This window comes from Panthera leo, chromosome D4 (genome assembly GCF_018350215.1).
Source record: "Panthera leo isolate Ple1 chromosome D4, P.leo_Ple1_pat1.1, whole genome shotgun sequence".
Lineage (NCBI taxonomy): Eukaryota > Metazoa > Chordata > Mammalia > Carnivora > Felidae > Panthera > Panthera leo.
The window spans coordinates 21,105,976-21,124,448 of record NC_056691.1 but is presented as its reverse complement, the minus strand read 5'-3'; the positions used below and the strand labels follow the sequence as shown (position 1 = coordinate 21,124,448).

The 18,473-nt window shown below is 42.8% G+C and overlaps 1 protein-coding gene across 12 annotated transcripts in view; it reads right to left on the bottom strand.

Annotated features, from left to right (window-relative positions):
- LOC122204905 (transducin-like enhancer protein 4) overlaps nucleotides 1–18,473 on the bottom strand; it is a 141,141-nt gene that overhangs the window by 87,463 nt on the left and 35,205 nt on the right. For 7 of the 12 annotated variants that reach the window (XM_042912727.1, XM_042912728.1, XM_042912731.1 and 4 more), the window contains one exon: nucleotides 7,435–7,509. The exons of the other annotated variants lie outside the window; for them this stretch is intronic. In XM_042912727.1, the coding sequence (XP_042768661.1) occupies nucleotides 7,435–7,509 (75 nt within the window). The remainder of the gene's footprint in view (nucleotides 1–7,434; nucleotides 7,510–18,473) is intronic. 12 annotated transcript variants of the gene reach the window in all.

The following is an 18,473-nucleotide window of genomic DNA, read 5'->3' as shown; positions in this document are numbered from 1 at the left end:
AGTGGTGGTAGTTCCATGACTGTATTCGGCTGTCCGAACCCACAGAAGTGTATGTAAATTAGTGAAAAGATTCATCAATAATGAATGTGGATTGCTAGATTCCTAATTCCAAACATAAAAAATATAAACTTACAGATGTACGCAGCCTCATTTTTATTATGTTTTCTCCTATGTTTCTCTTTATTCTGTTGTCCTTGGAAACTCAAGTGTCATTAAAATTAAAATGTGTAAATTAAAAGTTGATTCTGTGTAGTAAAATGTAAAACCAGAAAGCTTACAACTACCAAAACCTTCTTAATAAGGGTGATTGATTCAAATGTAATTTGAGGACCATTTCAAAATACACTTCAGAAAACGTTTAACACTATCATTCAAAGAGAACATAAAATGTGCTCCTTTGATACGATGTGGTGAAGGTACTCAGCTGTTCGCTGAATGAATGGGGGAGCAGATGTAATCATTAAATTATTCTCACCATTCAATAAAAGGTTCTAACCTTTAGAAGAACGCTTAAGTTCACAAAGGCATTCTCAGGTAGAAGGTTCCGAAACGGAGTTCCTGGGGAGCTCTGAGGAGGACACAGAGCAATAGTCCTTTGAAGTCTAAGTCCTTAAGCCCTTGAGGTGCCTGTTTGGGGGGAGCCTGCCTCCTCTCCCCCCAGCTCTGAAGGCACAAGTTCTGGCTACACAGGAGTTGATGACGCTACTTGTAGGGTTGCTACCGGAAAGACGGAAAGACGTCAGTAAGAGAATCAGAAAAAGGGATGCAAAACAGCAAAACAAAACAAACTGCTGGCCAATAAACAGGGAAACCCAAATGTAAGCTTGTAAGCCGCCTCCAGTGAAACCTGCTCTTCTGTGTAACACTTCCACCCACACCCTGGACCTCTGCACAGGCTCAGCCTGCTGCGCTCGGGTGTGCTGGGCCTCCCGGATCTGGGAAGCTCCACTGTCTCCTCGGTAGTGGAAGCACCAAGCCCACAGGCCTTAAGCTAAGTCACATGCACCCACTCAGACACATTCTGCAACTGTTGTCACACTTTTGCTGAGCTCTGCCTTGAGCGGTGGAAACATATATTAACAGGAAGGATGGAGAGAGGGGCTCCTTCCTCAACAGAAAGAAAAAGAGTGGTAGCCCTTCTGGTTGCCAACAAGAAAAAGGGAAAAAAAGGAAAAGAAAGAAAGAAAGAAAGAAAGAAAGAAAGAAAGAAAGAAAGAAAAGAAAGAAAGAAAGAAAAGCTGAAAGAAAAACCAACTAGCTTCCAGAAATGTCTCCCAGTAACAGAAATGTACAAAGTATACACCATAAATACAAATTAGAAATCTTGTTCTTTATCCAGGTTTCTCAGGGAGTTCTGAAGTGGAGACAGAGCTAAAAAAAATTACTTAAATATATGAGAGTCTTTGCTATGAGAGAAGGGAAATTACTGCCTCTTAGATCCTCATCAAATTGTAGCACAAAGATTAGATTATGACTGCATCGCTCAATAAGGTAGCCCCCTGATCCACAGTAAATGAATCAGTTAAAACAAAACAAAACAAAACAAAACAAAACAAAACAAAACAAAACAAAAGGCGAGGGGCAGGCACACCACCGTAAGATACAGAATGTGTAGACTTATAAAACTGCTTCGGCTGATGTGCAATCATGGGTTTATCACACTTGTGAGAGCAGGTGAGCAAAGCCCTACAAGTGCAGAAAACCAACCTCTTCCCCCCAGGCCCCAGCAAGTTGTGTCCATCGTGCAGTCAGCATATTTTATAAAGTCTTTAAAAAACCCCAGGCACACTCTTTGGTAAAGACTGTAACAAAGGGGGAAAGACAACCTCTGATGAAACACGAATCTATTTTATAGCTTGTTTTTAACTTTATTCCCTATTATGTACGTTTAGAAAGTATCAGCAGCAATCAGCTAGAAGAAAGAGAAAGGGAAGCTCACCTATAAACTTATGGGAAAGTATTTACTTAAAAAACAACGTAAAAGCCGAGGTGTTAAGGAAAATGTTTTATGCACAGAACTCATGTCAGAAAACAAAGCAGGACTCTGGCACCTGAGAACATGTGCCTACCTATACCAGAAAGCCCCTGGAAGAGTGTGGGCCTATGAAGTGAGTATCCTTGTTCATCCAGGAAGGTGGACAGACAGGGCTCTGACTGCAAGTAATTTTGAGAAATGATCCCAGAACAGGAGAGGGACCTAGGGCAAGTGAATCAGGGAAGAAAAGAAACTCGTAACTAAAGCCGTATTCTTGAGTAGCTGTATTCTACCATGGGCGGCTAGCTGAAACCCCGTCCTGGCACCTCAAAACTGCCCACCAACGGGGCAGGAGGGGGGTCATTTCACGGGCTGTTTGCCTGTGGGCCCAGGACTACCCCACGGGGGTAGGTATCAATACCTCACCCTCTCACCCTGCACAGGCATAAGTGAAGAGTGGATTCCCCACAAAGAGGGGAATGCAAGAGGTCTGCAGTGTCTGAGGGGAGGCGCTGTCAAACCCTGGGAAGCCTGTGGTTGCAGTGGCAATGGCAATGGCAATGGCAATGAAAACGCCAGAAAGGAAGGCTGACCAGGGGAACGTGGTAACCCTGGAGGGACACCATTGCTTCGGCATGGCGGGACTGGCTATCTGTGTCCAAAAGAGGACAACAGCACGATTCCTGCACAATTGGCAGTGCCTCTAGAAAGCCCTTTACTGGGCAAAAACAGAGGGAGGATGAAAGCATGGTTCCTGATACTTAATACAGTTTTGCGTTTGTTAAGAAAGTGAAGTCTCTTTAATTTTACTTCAAATTTGTGTTACTGGAGGCTGTGATATAATGGGCAGGAACAAACGCACACACGTTTTTATAAATACCCGCATATTTATATCATTCAGTTTTTTGCCTAATGCCCAGTTAGCTTAAAAAGACAACAAGAGGGGGCACCTGGGTGGTTCAGTTGGTTAAGCATCTGACTTTGGCTCAGGTCATGATCTGGCCATTCTGGAGTTCGAGCCCTGCATCAGGCTCTATGCTGACAGCTCAGAGCCTGGAGCCTGCTTCCGATTCTGTGTCTCCCTCCCTCTCTCTCTCCCTCTCCTTCTCTCTCTCTCTCTCTCTCTCTGCCCCTCCCTCGCTCATTTCTATCTCCCTCGCTCAAAAACAAATAAACATTAAAAAAAAAAAAGCACAAGAAAAATTACCACAACAGCATGTCTAAATGCCTCTGAAACTTAAAATGGCAGTTTTGAAATCTACAATGGAAAAAGAGGGACACACATTTTAAAACTGTCATACTGTAAGACCCTCTGCCAAAATGCCAATCTGGAATATGTGTATGTGTGTGTGCACGTATACGTGTGCGTGTGTGTGTGTGTAATTTAAGGGCCAATCATATGACAAGGACAATAAAACAAAATGCTAAGAGGAAGAAAAAACCCTTGAAGGTATTGTCTTCCTTTTTTTAAACTAACTCAAACACATAGGATGGTAAAGGCAAAGTCATTTAAATCATTTCCTTAGTAATACAAGTAATATTTAAATAGATTTAATAGTGCTGCTCCAAACCAATGAATTATGGGTTTAAAACCTATTAAAATGTAATGTTTTTTTCCTGAGCTGAGAGGAGAGAGATTTAAATCCACTGAATTTTAATATTTCAGCTTGAGCTGCAGGAGGTAGAGAAAGTCCAAATGAACTATTCCATCAGCACCATTCAAGCATGAACATTTTAATCAGTTTTACTTCCTTGGAGTTCTCGAACACAGTTTACGCTGTCATTCTGAAAGCACTTAACACAGAGAGTGTGAAAAACCACCAAGGCTTGTTATTGCCTTCACAATTGATGGCAAATAATTTTGCAGACTTCCTATCATTAAAATGTCACTGCTAAAAATTGAGGTTCAGCATTTCTTGTGCTAAACTGCATTTTCCTACAAACGCCATGGCATACCTGTTCTTAAGGAATTTTTTTAAGAGGGTGGGTTTTTTTTTTTTTTAAATGCATATTTCTATCTTTTTTTTCCCCTCAAAGAGTTAGGTTAAAAAAAGGGTGGAGGGAAATCCAAAGGAACCCCACTTTCTATTTTTACAAGCCAAATATTTTCTTCTCCAATGTTCATACTAACAAAACTTTTTTTTCCCCTAATGGTAGCTTCTTTAGTGAAATTCTTCTGAGGTTCCAAGCCAGTCTCCTTTATGAAGCATAACCACATTCACACAGCATGTGCTGATTATATAGTGTAATGGATTTAAAAAGCATTTTAAGACAGTCAGATGACTCAATTTAATAATACAGGAAATGAAAACATCATTTCTAATTAGATCATATTACTGATTTAAAACTACAATTTGTGTGCTGTTCCAACAGTGTGATCTCGCAGAGATTCTAATTTAAAAACACAGTGGCTAGTAGGACACATGACAAGATCAAACTAGATACATAACATTCCCTCAGCCCATTTAGGGGAACTCCGGGAAAGCTTCAGGGAAATGTGAGATATGACCAACTCAAAACAAAACACAAAATATTGACTGTAAAATACAACACGGGAATTTTCCTGGGTTTTTTCCTTATAAATAAAAGATAAATGATATTTAACTTATTTCAATCTATCAACAGTTTTAAACTGAACATGACCTGTGAAAGAAATCATTATAACTGTGTTTCATTCCATTAAACACAACTAGCTTATTGTCAAGAGAACAAGCCGCCTCTCCAGGTTTCAGGCTCACTTCAGCATTTTGCATTTAAACTGCATGGATCACTGGTTTGGCTCATTTACCAATGAAGGTAGAATAATATTGCAGAGTTAAAAAGGTGCTTCATCAGATTTCATTAAATCTGGGAACATTTGCGCTTGTCTGGATGGTGTGCATACATATAAAACAGATACATACGTAGTGATAAACAAATGAAGGTCTGTCTGCAGGGGCTTTAGATGGGTCTTTGCCTCTTGAGAGGAAAATTTTCATTCCCTCAAGGGAGAAAACCATTGCCGACTACATTCCCAAAACCAAGTACAAAAATCTTAAGACTGACCCCCCTCATCACTTTGGGTAGCAAGTCAAAACAGCACCACCTAACAACACAAGCCATGAGAAGGGCAGGTGCACTGAGAATTCCACAATGTTACAACACTGAAAACTACTGGACTGAAGGCACCGGAGGGCTGAAACAGACAAAGACCACACACCTCAGAGAACAGTAGCAGCAGGAATGTATCAAGTCAGTTTGTCATGGGGCTCTTCCTTCTCACTTGGGTTGTGGCTCCCTAAAACTGCTGGGTTTGTTTTTCTATTTCTGCAATCTATTTTTCAGAACAGTCAGATTATGTGACTGTGACTCCACTTCCTGCTCAAACACAAATAATCTGGAATCCTCCCCGCCCCCCAGATTCACAAACCGCTCGTGCTGCTTTGACAGCTTGCCCCTCTACTGAGTTAGCTCTTCAAGTAAGTTTTTAGGTCACAAAATTAAATTTGCTGTATTTTAATAATTGGACCCATATATATACAATATGTCTGTCAGTAACTTGACTACCGTCTAATAAATCATCCTTTTCCTGAGAAAAGGCAATCTGCCATCCCATTCAAAACAAAGTATGTAAAATGAAATAGATATGAAACAGTATTAAAACTATACTTGATTTTGCACTGAAGGGAAAGGAACCTGTTCTGACTTTCAGATCTTCCCTCACATTTTTAAGCAACATTCAACATAAAACAATGGGTTTTCGATTTAGATTAATCTCTCCACTGTACAGACGGCAACTAATGAGACCGGAAAAAGAAACAAAACAGCCAGAAACAGCTGCTGCCAACCAGTCCTAAGTAAGGTAAGATGGCTACTTGCCTTGTAATAGTTCACAGGGACAATGAACACTAAGCCAGAAGTGACCCAGCACGGCCCCCGCCCGGAGTCCTCCCGTAAAGCATTCTCTCCTTCAACAGCAGACAGTGGTGGAGTGCGTGAGAAGGGCAAGCTCTCTATCCCTGGTGACCTTAGGAGGTCTGGTGACCAAAACACATCCCAATGGGAAGCCCACGCAGGCTTCAAGCAAACACAACTGGAATATACATATGTACCTAACTTTAACGCTTTTTCAACTTTTTAAAAAATGTGACATACTGCTATTTTCTGGAGATTTAGGAAATAAAAATTGTAAAATGTATTCATCTCTTCCCCATCCCCAGAGCTAGAAAATGTGCTCCAAACAAATCTACATGGCTTGTTCCGATTCAGCCTTCCTTCCGAGAGGGCACTTCCGAGGAACTAAAGGTTATTACCCCTTCCCATTTACTGTCTTCCAATTTACTACCCGTATTTTCTTGTGGTCAGAGGGACACACGGTAAGAGCTCAAAATAGGCCATTAAAAAACAAGCTCCAATCGGACTAGTGTTCCACCACCATCGCCAGTGAGCCCAGAGTTCTGATTTCCTTGTTAAAAGACAGAGGCATAATTGAAGCAATATCTTCACTCCAGATTGATTATCAGGCGACCCTTATCCGCATCTTCACTCAGCAATTTGAATTTTAATGAAAGTAAATGGAATAATTAGCATTTCAAAGTGTGTTTGATACACTGAGGGGAAAAAAAAGAGAAAAGACTTTTGTGTATAACCTATACACAAAAGAAGTATTTGGGAGGGGGCAGAGAGAGGAAAGCATAGTTGTATTGTCTTCATTAGAATAATCTAAGGAAAGGCTTGTACCAGCTGCATAAATAGAGATGGATACCGTGCGCTTTTCAGCGAAGAGTTTCACCTTTATTATCCCTTATGCTGTAGCACCTTATTTATTATTTGTTACCTTAATCCGAGAGAACAAAAATCTAAGTGGGGTCGGAGTGACTGTCCAAACTCATGAATTCCAGTAGGATTTCTATGCAACATTAATGCTACATTCGCCAGGAAGGGTTTTCTAACGGGGCCACGGATTCTGCCTAAAGGTGCACCTTTCACCTACTATTCCTACCACAAATGGCCACTAGCCCTTAAGAACCACTCATCACAGGGGAGGGAGAGGAGCAGGGAGATTAAAAAAAAACAAAAAACGTACAATTTATTTCACCTAAAATGGTATTAGTCTATATTTGTGGAAAGATCAAAGAAATCAATCAGGTCATTTTAACATCAGGGCAATCTCCATCTTTTTTTCAGGCCTAGCCCAGCAACAGGAACTGATTGCAAAGGTAAGAAATATTATGAAAAAAGAACTACCCAGGCTCCTTGGGGAGAATTTCTGCGAACATGTCCACTGGAACTGGTGAGAATGTGATCCAAAGTTTCTGAGGCAGCCATCCAATTTCACGAGACAGAAGGCAAAGTGCTTAATTCCACTTTGTGGTCCTCTATTGCCTTTTGCCCTTTTGATGGCACAAAATTTAAAAAGAGAGAGCAAGCGAGCTGATGACACACACTAAGATCAGAGCTAAAATGGAAAGGCCACGTACCCCAATGATGGCGTTCAGTTCGGCCATGGTCACCTGCTTGGCCCGTTCCACAGCCTGCACCACTTGTTGCTGGTGCTATAAATGAAGATCAGAAACAGAATACAATTATTTGCTTTCTAGTCAGTCAAGAACAGCTTTTCCTAACGCGTCCTCTAACTTCAATTACATGCAAAACAGGCTTTAGGGGTCTCCATACTTCACATAGAAGCCCCGTGGGGGCGGCTGACTGGACGTCTAGGGCAAGTTGGGTCTCTACTGCGGAGCAGGAACCGCAGGAACAGGGCATCTGACTGCGCCCCTACTACGGATAGAAGCAGCTTCGACTTCCCTCTGACGTCAGAGGTGCACTGTGACCCAACGTCTCCCACTGGCGCTGACAAACAAAACACACCCCGTCCCACCTGCTTTCTTTGTGCCCCCTTTTCTCTGCCCTCTACATAAAAAGTCTGAAAATATTTCCTAGCAGTACTTATTTTTAAAATTTCTCCTGGTATTTGTTAACAGTAAGGACTAGAAGGCCACTTAGAATTAAACGTTTATCTTCTGGAAATGTGAAAAGTGTTCACGTTTTAATTCCTGCCGTGAAGGGCTGCATATTTATAAAAGAGATTAAAAATGTACAGCTTTGACTAGCAGTCAAGTTTAAGGACTTCAGGGGTTGCTTTCACCTGCAACGGAAAAACTAAAACCTACAAGCGTGTTATTTTTCTTTTGGAAAACAGGATGGAAAGTAGAGGAAAATCACTCCGTCTAGCCATGGTTCAATTCTAAAGAGAAGGAGCAGGACCAGGGTATTGGTAAGTTTTGTAATATTAAGAAAAATTAAGTAGAACAGGAGTCCCTGCACGAGGCGCTCACTTGCATCTGGACATTCACGAGTGCTTGCACAAGTACCCCCAAATATAAATACTATTCTCCACCAAATGCACTGCAACACTCTAGTATCTACACACTCGAACAGGTCTCCTCTGGACTATTTTCAACTAGGTTTAGTGAATGAAGAGCCAAAAAAGACTGTGCTACGAAACAGGCACTCCTCTGCATGGCTAGGGAGAATCTGGTCCTGTGGGACCCCAGGTGAGAAATGTAGCTGAAATGCACAGGAAGCTTAGCTAACCTATTGTCATAATACATACAAAGAGGTAAGCCATCAATTATATATGAAATTTCCCTTGGGCTACCTGGTACTACATTCCAAAACTCTCAAAGATGCAGATACTGAGATTAACTAGGGTGACCAATATTTCCACCTCCCAGCTGTGTAGGGTTAAGGGGAGGGTGTGGGAAAGGAAACTGCCTTCGTTATCCACATGTAGTGTTTTCACCCTTGATTTCCTAACGGAGATGTATACTTTATGCCTATAATCTAATGGAAAGAAAATTGTCAAAAGATCACTGCATTTTAAGATTTTACTAAACTCTGAACATTAAACTATGTACCTTTGATTTTTTTTTTAATTGTAAGAGTTTCAAAACAAGGGCTTAAGTTACAATCCCAAAGTCTTTCTAGATATCTCCATCCACTCTTACTGTTGAATAAAATATCTGCCAAAGTGAAATAATTGATTTCCTTCTTTCTTTGAAGACAGTGAAAGTCCTAAAGATTTATAAAGACACGGGAAGGAACAGAGAGGCATACTCAATAAAATGACCAGTAACAGCAGTTTTTCCTTGAAGCTAGACTAAGCAGTGTGTTAACCAGTCAGTACAGAGCTCATGTCTAGATTTAAAGCAATCCAGTTGTCAATGTCGGGAAAAAAGCAGTACTTGGAAAACAGAGAAAAAGACAACATGTAAGACGACTCTGGGATTTTTCTCATATTCAAAGTGAGCATACAGACAGAAACTATTATGGGATTTTCCACCTTTTACTTTCCAACATTCAATAACGGCTGCTCCGAACGTCCAAGAAACTGAAAACCAAAGGACCACGCGAACATACATCCAACCAACCACATATCATTCATTCCACTCATGCAACCATCCACTCAACAAAAGCCTTTTAAAGCGCTTACTCTGTGCAATTTCTGTATATTACTGAACTACTTCCACATTAGTGAAATGTCATCTGCTTTTTGTTAAGCATTCAAAGAACAGTTCTGGAAGATATGCAGAAAATACATCTATTTAGGGGCCTTTCTACCATGAAGACTGTTCAACTCTTGCTTCATAAACTGGATTCCAACTGCCAAGATGGGCAAAGATGCCTTAGGCAGTAGGGATATCTTTCTGGCTCAGCATTAAAATATCAAGTGCATTTACCAAGAAAACCAGAAACACAGCAGTGAACCGTAACACTGACATCTGATGCTCCTATAGAAACTCTTGCTAAAAAGCTAAAATGACAATGGAAGTCATGATTCAGCTCCTTCGTTTTCTCTCCTGACAGTGGCCATGGGCTAATACCACATCTGAACTTTACCTGTCGTTCAGGATCTTACTTCCCTATTTCTGCTTACAACTGTGAATCATCTGCTGTTTAAGGACCTTTTGAACAGAAGCTCCCTAAGGCAAGGAGTGCCTCCTCCCCATGGCTCTGAAAGCACCAGAAACACCTCCACTTCGACATAGCTCACTCAGCCACATGGTAATAACACCAGGTAAGGTGAGAAAATTAAAACTCAGGAAAGAAGGGGCAAGCGGTCACAAAAGAAAAAAAAGGAACACTGGAGGAAGAAGCCCCAGATACCCTCAGAAACTGACCCAGAGGTGGCATTTTGTTTTCTGTTTCCAAATTTCAACAAATAAGCTGACTCAGAAAACAGAGCGAGTGTTTGCATCTTAGAATCCTGATGGCTTTCCCGTTCTGTGTGCCATCTCCTCCCCTTCTCTTCCCCTTCCGTCCCTCTTACTCCCACTCCACCCGCCATCTCCTTTCCTCTCCCACTGCCTGCTTCCCCTCTGCCACCACAAGTGACGACAGTGCCTCCAGCCCCAGGCCGGCCTGCAGAAGGCATCAGCGCTCTGGCCTCTTACTGCTCGAACTGCTCACTCATAGTGGGGCTCCCATCGCAACTTTCTACAGGCACCACCAAATAAAATGCTAAGGCAAATACATCGATAAAGTCTAAGGCAAGGGGGGGAGGGGGCTCTAACTGGGATTTGCAAGAGAAAAAAAATGCCCAATTATTTATTCTTTACAATACTGTGATTTATAATTTTAGAAAAGAAATCCTTAAAAAAACAAAACGTATAATGTGATATGGCTGTGCGACTCTAAATTTACTAAAAATCATTGAATTGTACACTTAGAACAAATGATGTGTAAGTTACATATCAATTACATACCGTAATTTAAGGAACACCAGCATGGATGGGGGGAGGGGAAGGCCACGAAAATGAAATTCTATACATTAATCACCTGCCTACTTAACTTTCATCATAATTTTTTTTTTTGCATTTGTTCAGCAAAGTACTGAGGATAACTTTTTTTAACAAGAAAGAGACTGAAACAATAGAAGTCCTAAGTCCAACAAAGCCTGCTGAGAAACAGACCTTAACAAACCACCGAGATGTGCACGATAGATATTTAACATATGTTTTTGGGAAGACACAATGACAATGCCCGCCAGGCCAATACTTTAGGGTATGGCGATAGATGTAGTCCTTCTAATAACAAGAAAAAAACCCTCTACATTACAACTTAGAATTTTGTTTTAATTCTCACCCATCCTCCCTTACCTCCCTTACTAATAAGAGTAGTGGGGAGTTAAAGGCAGAGGTGTAAAATGAAGTAGGATTCCTCCAATGAACCACTGACATTCCTGACACGTGGAGATGCAAAAGTGAGCAACTGAGATATTGGCCCCACCACCGCTTGGAGAACTCCCGGACATCGAGCATCTTATACAACACAGGAGAGCAGGGTAGAAGGAATGCCTAGCGTACTTCCTGGAGCATTGGGAAAGGCTTTGCTTTCTTATTCACTCATTCAATTCTTTATTAAGAACCTACTGTGCACCAGGCAACTGTGGCAGGCACTAAGACGAGAGTCATGAACAAGACACTTGGTGAATGAGTAACATGGAGCTTGGTAATTACAACCGGAGAGTAATCTCCATGACGAAAATTACAGGATGCTATGCAATCACTTAGTGGGGAAATATCTCGTGGGATCTTAGGGCTGAGGGAAGATTCCCTATGGAACCGAGACGTGAAGGATGTGCAGGAGTTCTGTGGGGGAAGCAAGGAGAAAAGAACCCCAGGCAGAGAGAAGAGCATGGGCGAAGTCCCTGAAGGAGGAAGGAGTTTCTCAGTCAAGGAAGAGAATGAACGTGTGGCTGCAAGAGAAGAGTAGGGTAGGGGAAAAGTTGGGAGAGACAAACGTAAGGTAGGATTTTGAAAGCCTTCTTGGGCCTGGCAAGACACACGTGCAAAACTTTCAGGTGGAAGAGGCATCCACAGAAAGAGCCGAGGCCAGCACCCAGAGTCACGTGAGGACAGCACGGGCATACCCTACTGAACCCCCAGGGAAATCTGTAAGGTGGGAGGAGCCCAAAACGCTGCCGGGCTTTGCCTGACACGCAAAAAACTTGGACTTTATTCTGGTTAAAAGTCTTAAAGCAGCTGAGTGCTATCAGTTCTGCTCTTTAGGAAGATGGACCCGGAATAGTAAAGAACAGTAATGAAGCTGGATGACAGGGAGGTGAACCAGACAGGAGGGAGAACAGGTAGAAGGCTAAAGCAATTCTCCAGGGTGAAAGAGAAACCCGAACTTGGACCAAATGCCCCTCCCGCTCATGAGACTCATTAGCCACATGTACAGAGAAAGCCACTCAATCAGAACTAGAAAAGGCCTTCAGAAATCATGGACCCAGAAGACTGTAGTGCCCCAGGCACTGTAACAACAAACCGACCCCCTTTCCCAAATGCCTACAGATTTCCAAATGCTGCCCCGGCGGAGGGCATCCGGGTGGTGGCGTCACAGTATCAACCACAACCCAAAAGCGTTTCCTCTGTCACACCCAACAAGCAGTCTCTGCTTCATCATATCCTCTGGAAGGGACCTCACTACCTCACGCACAAGCTTCTCCCACTTGGGGATAATGGGCTCTAATACTGATTAGAAATCTCTCCCTCCAGAACTTCTTCCCAGGGGACCCAATGTTGCCTCTACATTCTCCTCCCCTGGAGTGCACTTCAAAGTCATGAAAACGACATAATGGATGTTCTCACTTTCTCTACTCCAGGTTAAACATCCCCAGGCCGCTGGCTCTAGGCCACTTATCCTCTGACCACGCCTCTGGTCATGTCCTAGGTGACAAGAAAGAATAGTCCAGGTATGGCTAAAGGGGGTCAAATCTGAGTGAAAGGGTCACTCCGTATCCAGTAAGTCAGGCTAAAATCCTAGTGGGCCTTTTCAGCAACTCTACCTAGTTTACTAGCACAAGTAAGCTTTAACTTCCAATCAGCCTTTCCTCAATGGTGGCCCAAGAAATGTTAGTCCCGCAAGAAATTAGGCGTTACTTGAAACACCTGTTTAATTTGGCTAATGCCTGGTGAATGGCAGATCTTCCCTGAGCTGCGAATCTCAAAGAGAGTGAATATACATGCAGGGTTTTCCAAACAATTTTGGCTGTGGAACCTGGGATTAAAGCTTGGGAAATGCTGCCCAAGGCTTTTTCCTACTGACCATTTAGCCTAACCTTCTCCGTTCTCAGCCACATGAGGACAGAGCATTCTTCACGGACCTGTCCAAGTTCTACAGTCCGTACTTTCCACCAGAACTTTCTGCAATGTTGGAAACATTCTAAATCTGTGCTAATAACATGGTAGCCACTAGCCACATACAGACGGATACTGAGCACATGAAATAGGGCTAATGTGACCGGGAAACTTAATTTGTAACCTTATTTAACTTTGATTAATTTTAATTTAAATCTAAATAGCTACGTATGGCTTTGGCTACTATATCAGACATTACAAGCTCTATTTAAAGTATTATAAAGCTTAGCTCCAGTAACAACCCAATCACTACCTACCTGAAAGTCAAAGAAATGAGGTTTCTCAAATGCACCTTAATTTTTTTAGACACACACAGATATAGAGCTTGGCACTGTTGCCTTTGAAAGGAGGCCGACGTGGAAACCTGCAGAAAAGTTCTCCCTCCTGGGAATCATTTACTTGCTGAGGGCAAGCAGGCCATAATGCCACCGTAAGGATCTCACCAGACATCCAACTGTCACCAAAATGCATGGTCACACAGAACGAGCCGACTGGTCAAACCGTGGAACACGGGACAGCATTATAATCCCTGATGCCTCATTCAGTATTGTGAGGAAGGAAAAATAAAACAAAACAGATTTTAAATGAAAGGCTGTCTAATGTGAGTAATCAGAAAGCGAGACAAAATCCATTAAAGTCCCAATCTAGGCAGATTAGTCATTTTTGGACATTCCTTATATACACAGCACTGTCGTAACACGTTACCAGCACTGACAAAACGGCCCTGACTGGAAAGCAGACATGTCCTGTGAAGGCTGCTGGCATTTAATGAACGATCTCTGAAGATGGTCTTACGGGTGTCACATACTTATCAGGGGATCTCTGGTGATTTCAGCAAAGCTCACCTACATCAAACCATGTTATCACAAGCCACTGATTCCTTACAAAGTTAACAAGCAATAAGATGAGTTAACCTGGTGCCATTATGAGGCGAGAACACTGCCACCAGTGCATGTAACCACTGTATTTTGTTCATTTCCTCCCTGAGGCGCAATATGAAAGTGACTGATCACATTTTTCAACTTCCATTTTACAATTATTCTATACATGCAAAATGTGGTTCAGAGTAATTCAGTCCCCTATTAACCCAGGTACCAACAAGACAGCATTTGAGAAACACTCCTATCTCGTATTATAGAAGGGGTATGTTTTCCATTAAATCAAAAGGACCAAATTTATGGCATGTCCAAAATAGAAATCGATGCATCATGGCTATTCTTGCCTTTTGAAATTGGAATTTAAATCAACATGTATTATCACTATTATGTAATTGTATACTATTTTCTACTATTTAAGCGCAATGAGCAACCAAATAAATCTATAGAATTCTAGAGGAAAACACTATTTGGTTCTACTCATTAGATAAGCTAACAGGGTAATAAAAACCAAGTTATGAGTTAAAATTAAATTTGCACCAGAAAGCATTCAACTTGGAATGGTCTCTTTTCCCTAGGTAAAGAGAAGAATAAAAATAAAAGGCTGAAAAATTTCACTCTTAATTTCCCTTTTATACCCTAAAATTTCCAATGACCAGAGAACTCTTGTCAAATGTGGTCAAAAGAATGATTTAAATTCTTTATTTCATTTACTCAATCAAAATTTTCACGCACAAGGGAAGAAACAGCCAGTTGCTGGTAAGCCCAGGCCCCAAAGCCGGGCCCCGCCATGACCTCGCCTCAGCTTGGAGAGGACGAGTCCACAGGGGTCCTCCACCAGCCTTCTAAGCAGTCCTGCTCCCACTTAAGTAACTCAAGAAACAAGAAACGGGGGTTGAGAGAACGGGCACTGAAGGGGAGTCCGAATTTACTAGCATCTTTCAATGTTGCTGAGGCCCCGTAAGATCTACAGGTCTACAAGATAGCTCCTGAAATCACTGATGAAGACAGAGTCCGCCCATAAGCTACTCATAAGAACAAAACTAACTTCAGCTAAGCAACCAGGTATTTTGACCATAGCCAGTCCCCAAATGGACTGACAAGTTTGTTTTTCTAGATAGCTTCGCAGGTGAAATACAGACCCCGTCCAAGACCACGGCGCCTCTGGAGGTGAGTCTATAGGGTAAACTCCGTTTGGATCTTTGCTTGCTGGCTGAGAAGATTCGGGTGTTGCTAAACTGGAAAATTAATTTTTGGAGCTAGAAGGGAATTACCCTCGGGGCTACCTAATATGCCTCACTGAGATTTTTAGCTAGTTGACAGCCCTGGGTTCGGTTTTAATTTACATTTCTTTTCCTCTCTAAGAAGGACATTGGAGAGGAAGATAACTAATTCATTCTTCCAAAAGGCAATGACTAAACGGTGGGGGGGGGGAGGCTTGGTTCCAGGTCTTCTCAAAAAGGAAACTCAGAGCTTTGCTGCTCCGCTGCACCGATCCCTACTGCCGCCCAACAGCAGGAGGGGTAATGGTGTGCTAAGCTGAACGTGGGTAATCCCAAGTAATCCTCGCGGTGACGGCATGCCGCCCAGGCTATTAGTAACCTCATGTACAGATAAGGAAACTGAGGCTTAGAGAGGCGAACCACTGGCTAAAGGTCACCCAGCTTTACTTGGTTAGAGTAAGCCTTGCAATTTGTAACAGGGAGGCCAGGACTCAACCCAGATCCAACTGTCATCATTCTGGCATCTCCTGCTTATGGAACTGCCAATGGGGAGTTGATTATTTATAGCTCCTCCCCTGCAAATGAGACCCAAAGCGGGAGAAAGAAGAACTTCCTACTTACTACACTGAGGTCTGCCTTTTAAAGAAAAAACTTGTAGGCTGGAGAACAGAGATCAGTCCTACCCATTCCTAAGAGCCAAAAGAAAGTGGGAGAAAAAAACAGCTTCAGACAAGTGAGGACTCACTCATAAGCTTTCCTTAAATTCTGGTATTAAGGCTCTTACAAAATTTTGAGAACTTTTATGTGATAGTGACTCACTTTAATGACAAAAGTTGGCAATATCTTTGTCTAATGTCTGGGACTTCGGAAGTAGCCGTATATGATTGCAACAAGCACATCGTTAAAATATACATTGGCTGTAACTCTAAAAAATGTTTTTGTGAAATCTAACAGGAAAATGTTTTTTTCTGTGATTGTTTCCTGCGATATGTAGACACGTTTCAAGTGCTTCTGAACTACAATTATGCAACTCATTTCTAAAAAAAAGGTCTTGCAGGGGCGCCTGGGTGGCTCAGTCAGTTGAGCATCCGACTTCGGCTCAGGTCACGATCTCAAGGTCTGTGAGTTCGAGCCCCGCATCGGGCTCTGTGCTGACAGCTCAGAGCCTGGAGCCTGCTTCGGATTCTGTGTCTCCCTCTCTCTCTGCCCCTCCCCGGCTCACGCTCTGGCTCTCTGTCAAAAATAAATAAACATTAAAGAAAAATTATAAAAAATAAAAAAAATTTAAAAAAATAAAAAAAAGTCTTGCAGTTAAAACTAAATGTATTTAATAACTGCCATTCAGTATTATACGTGTGTTTTCAAATTTTAGAAGATGGGGTACACTAGCCACAAGCAATAAATATTAAGCAGGTACACTAATGAGCATGTGGGGGCTAAATTAAAAACAGGCTTCTCAAAGTATGTGAATTTACCTCTTGTTCCTGTCAAACTCCAAAAAATCCCTTCAGCTACCGTCCTGTAGCTTATGTATTAGTCTTCAGGGAATGTTTTTCTTTTTTTCTAAATACAATCATTTAATTTTTAAATAAAAACGTTTTAAAATAAATTCTAATGCCACAGCTGCCGTTTTGGCAGTGAGACTGTCGCACAGAGAGCCGGTGTTAAAAGATCAGATTAAGAGCCTTCAGTCCTGGCACCGAGTGCCGCTCGCAGCCATGCAAGAGTGATTTTCCATGCCTCTGAAGAGACAGGAAATAGAATTCATCTTCCTCTAATAACCTGCCTCTTCCCCTCCCTCCAGATTACGGTCCATCTGGCCTCGGGACAGAAGCGAGGAGTCTGATGCTCGCAGAATGCCCAGAAGATGAGACAAGGTGGGCAATGTTCAGACACAAAACATCAGAGAGGCCTGGGTTAGACAGGAAGAAACGTGTCTGTGGCCCACACACGAAAAGATAGACACACACCTTAAGGAACTGAAAAGAGAGGAGCCAATTAAGTCCAAAGTAAGCAAAAGAAAAGATATACACAGAATTAGGATTCAGAAAATTATGACACACGTCATTCATAACACACAAGTCAAGGATTTCAACCAAGTAATGTGCAAAGTTTCGGGGAAATAAACAGTAAGTGGTGAGATCGTGACGCTGTCTCCCCAGCTAAAGCAGAGAAAAGGAGTTGTGAGTAGCTCCCCATGGCTTTCCTCTGCAGGGTCCAACTTCCTTGGCCAAGTGATTCCAGTCCAGTCTTGCTCAGAACCACTACAATTACACACTCCCTTCCTGCTGGGCCCGCTCACACAAACAACGTAACTCATGTGGGAAAGCAACCTATTTGCAAATGAGCTCCACCAACACCCCCACGACCTCCTTCCACGGCCGTGTATAAGCCCACAGATCCTGCAAAAAGGCCTCGGGAATAAGCTCTACCAGTGATTCTATATGGGGGTGTATGCCTGCAAAGGCCTCAAGTCTAATAGTACCTCAGGGATGGTTCAAACTCTCCCCTCTACCTTGGGGTGGAAGACCTCAGCGTGGCTGCAGCTCTGTGGGTTACACATCCTTCTCCTCCCCCGCCACGAGGCAGAGCGGCCTCCCGCACTGGTATGGACTGGGCAAAGCGTAGCTCTGCTTCCTAAAGAAATGCAAACAGGCCTCTTGACTCTGCCTCCCACTCCACCCAATCCAGTCACAAAAGCAAATCCTGAGAAGAAATAGGTAAACGGGGATATAGCGGGCAGTGGTTTTGTGGTCACAGCGAAAGGGGGAGAAAGACAACTCATCCTCTGTTGTTTGTGGTCCAGCAGAGCATTTGAAATCAGGATATTAACTCAGGTCCACGGTTTGTGAACGTGAGCACCTCCGTGGGATACGTATCCGATGAAAGGTACCCATGGTTACCGAGGTCTAACCTAGTTCAAACCAAGTAAGAAGTCGCAGAGGAATCCACGTACGTATGATACACGCCCATGCGCAAATGCCCGCTGCACGCTAACATCAACACGTGCCCACTGGTAGGCAGGCAGAGGGACCGCTCTCCTGGACGGCAACGCCACAACACATCGGGAGAAGTGAAGGGTGGGACAGTGCTCCTAGCCCATGGCACAAAGCTCAGTGGCTGCGAGACCTGCAGACAGCCCGTGAGGTAGCTCCTTGCCTTCTGACGGCTGAGCTGACCCGAGCAAATGAAGGATTCAGTAATCCCGAAGCAAAAG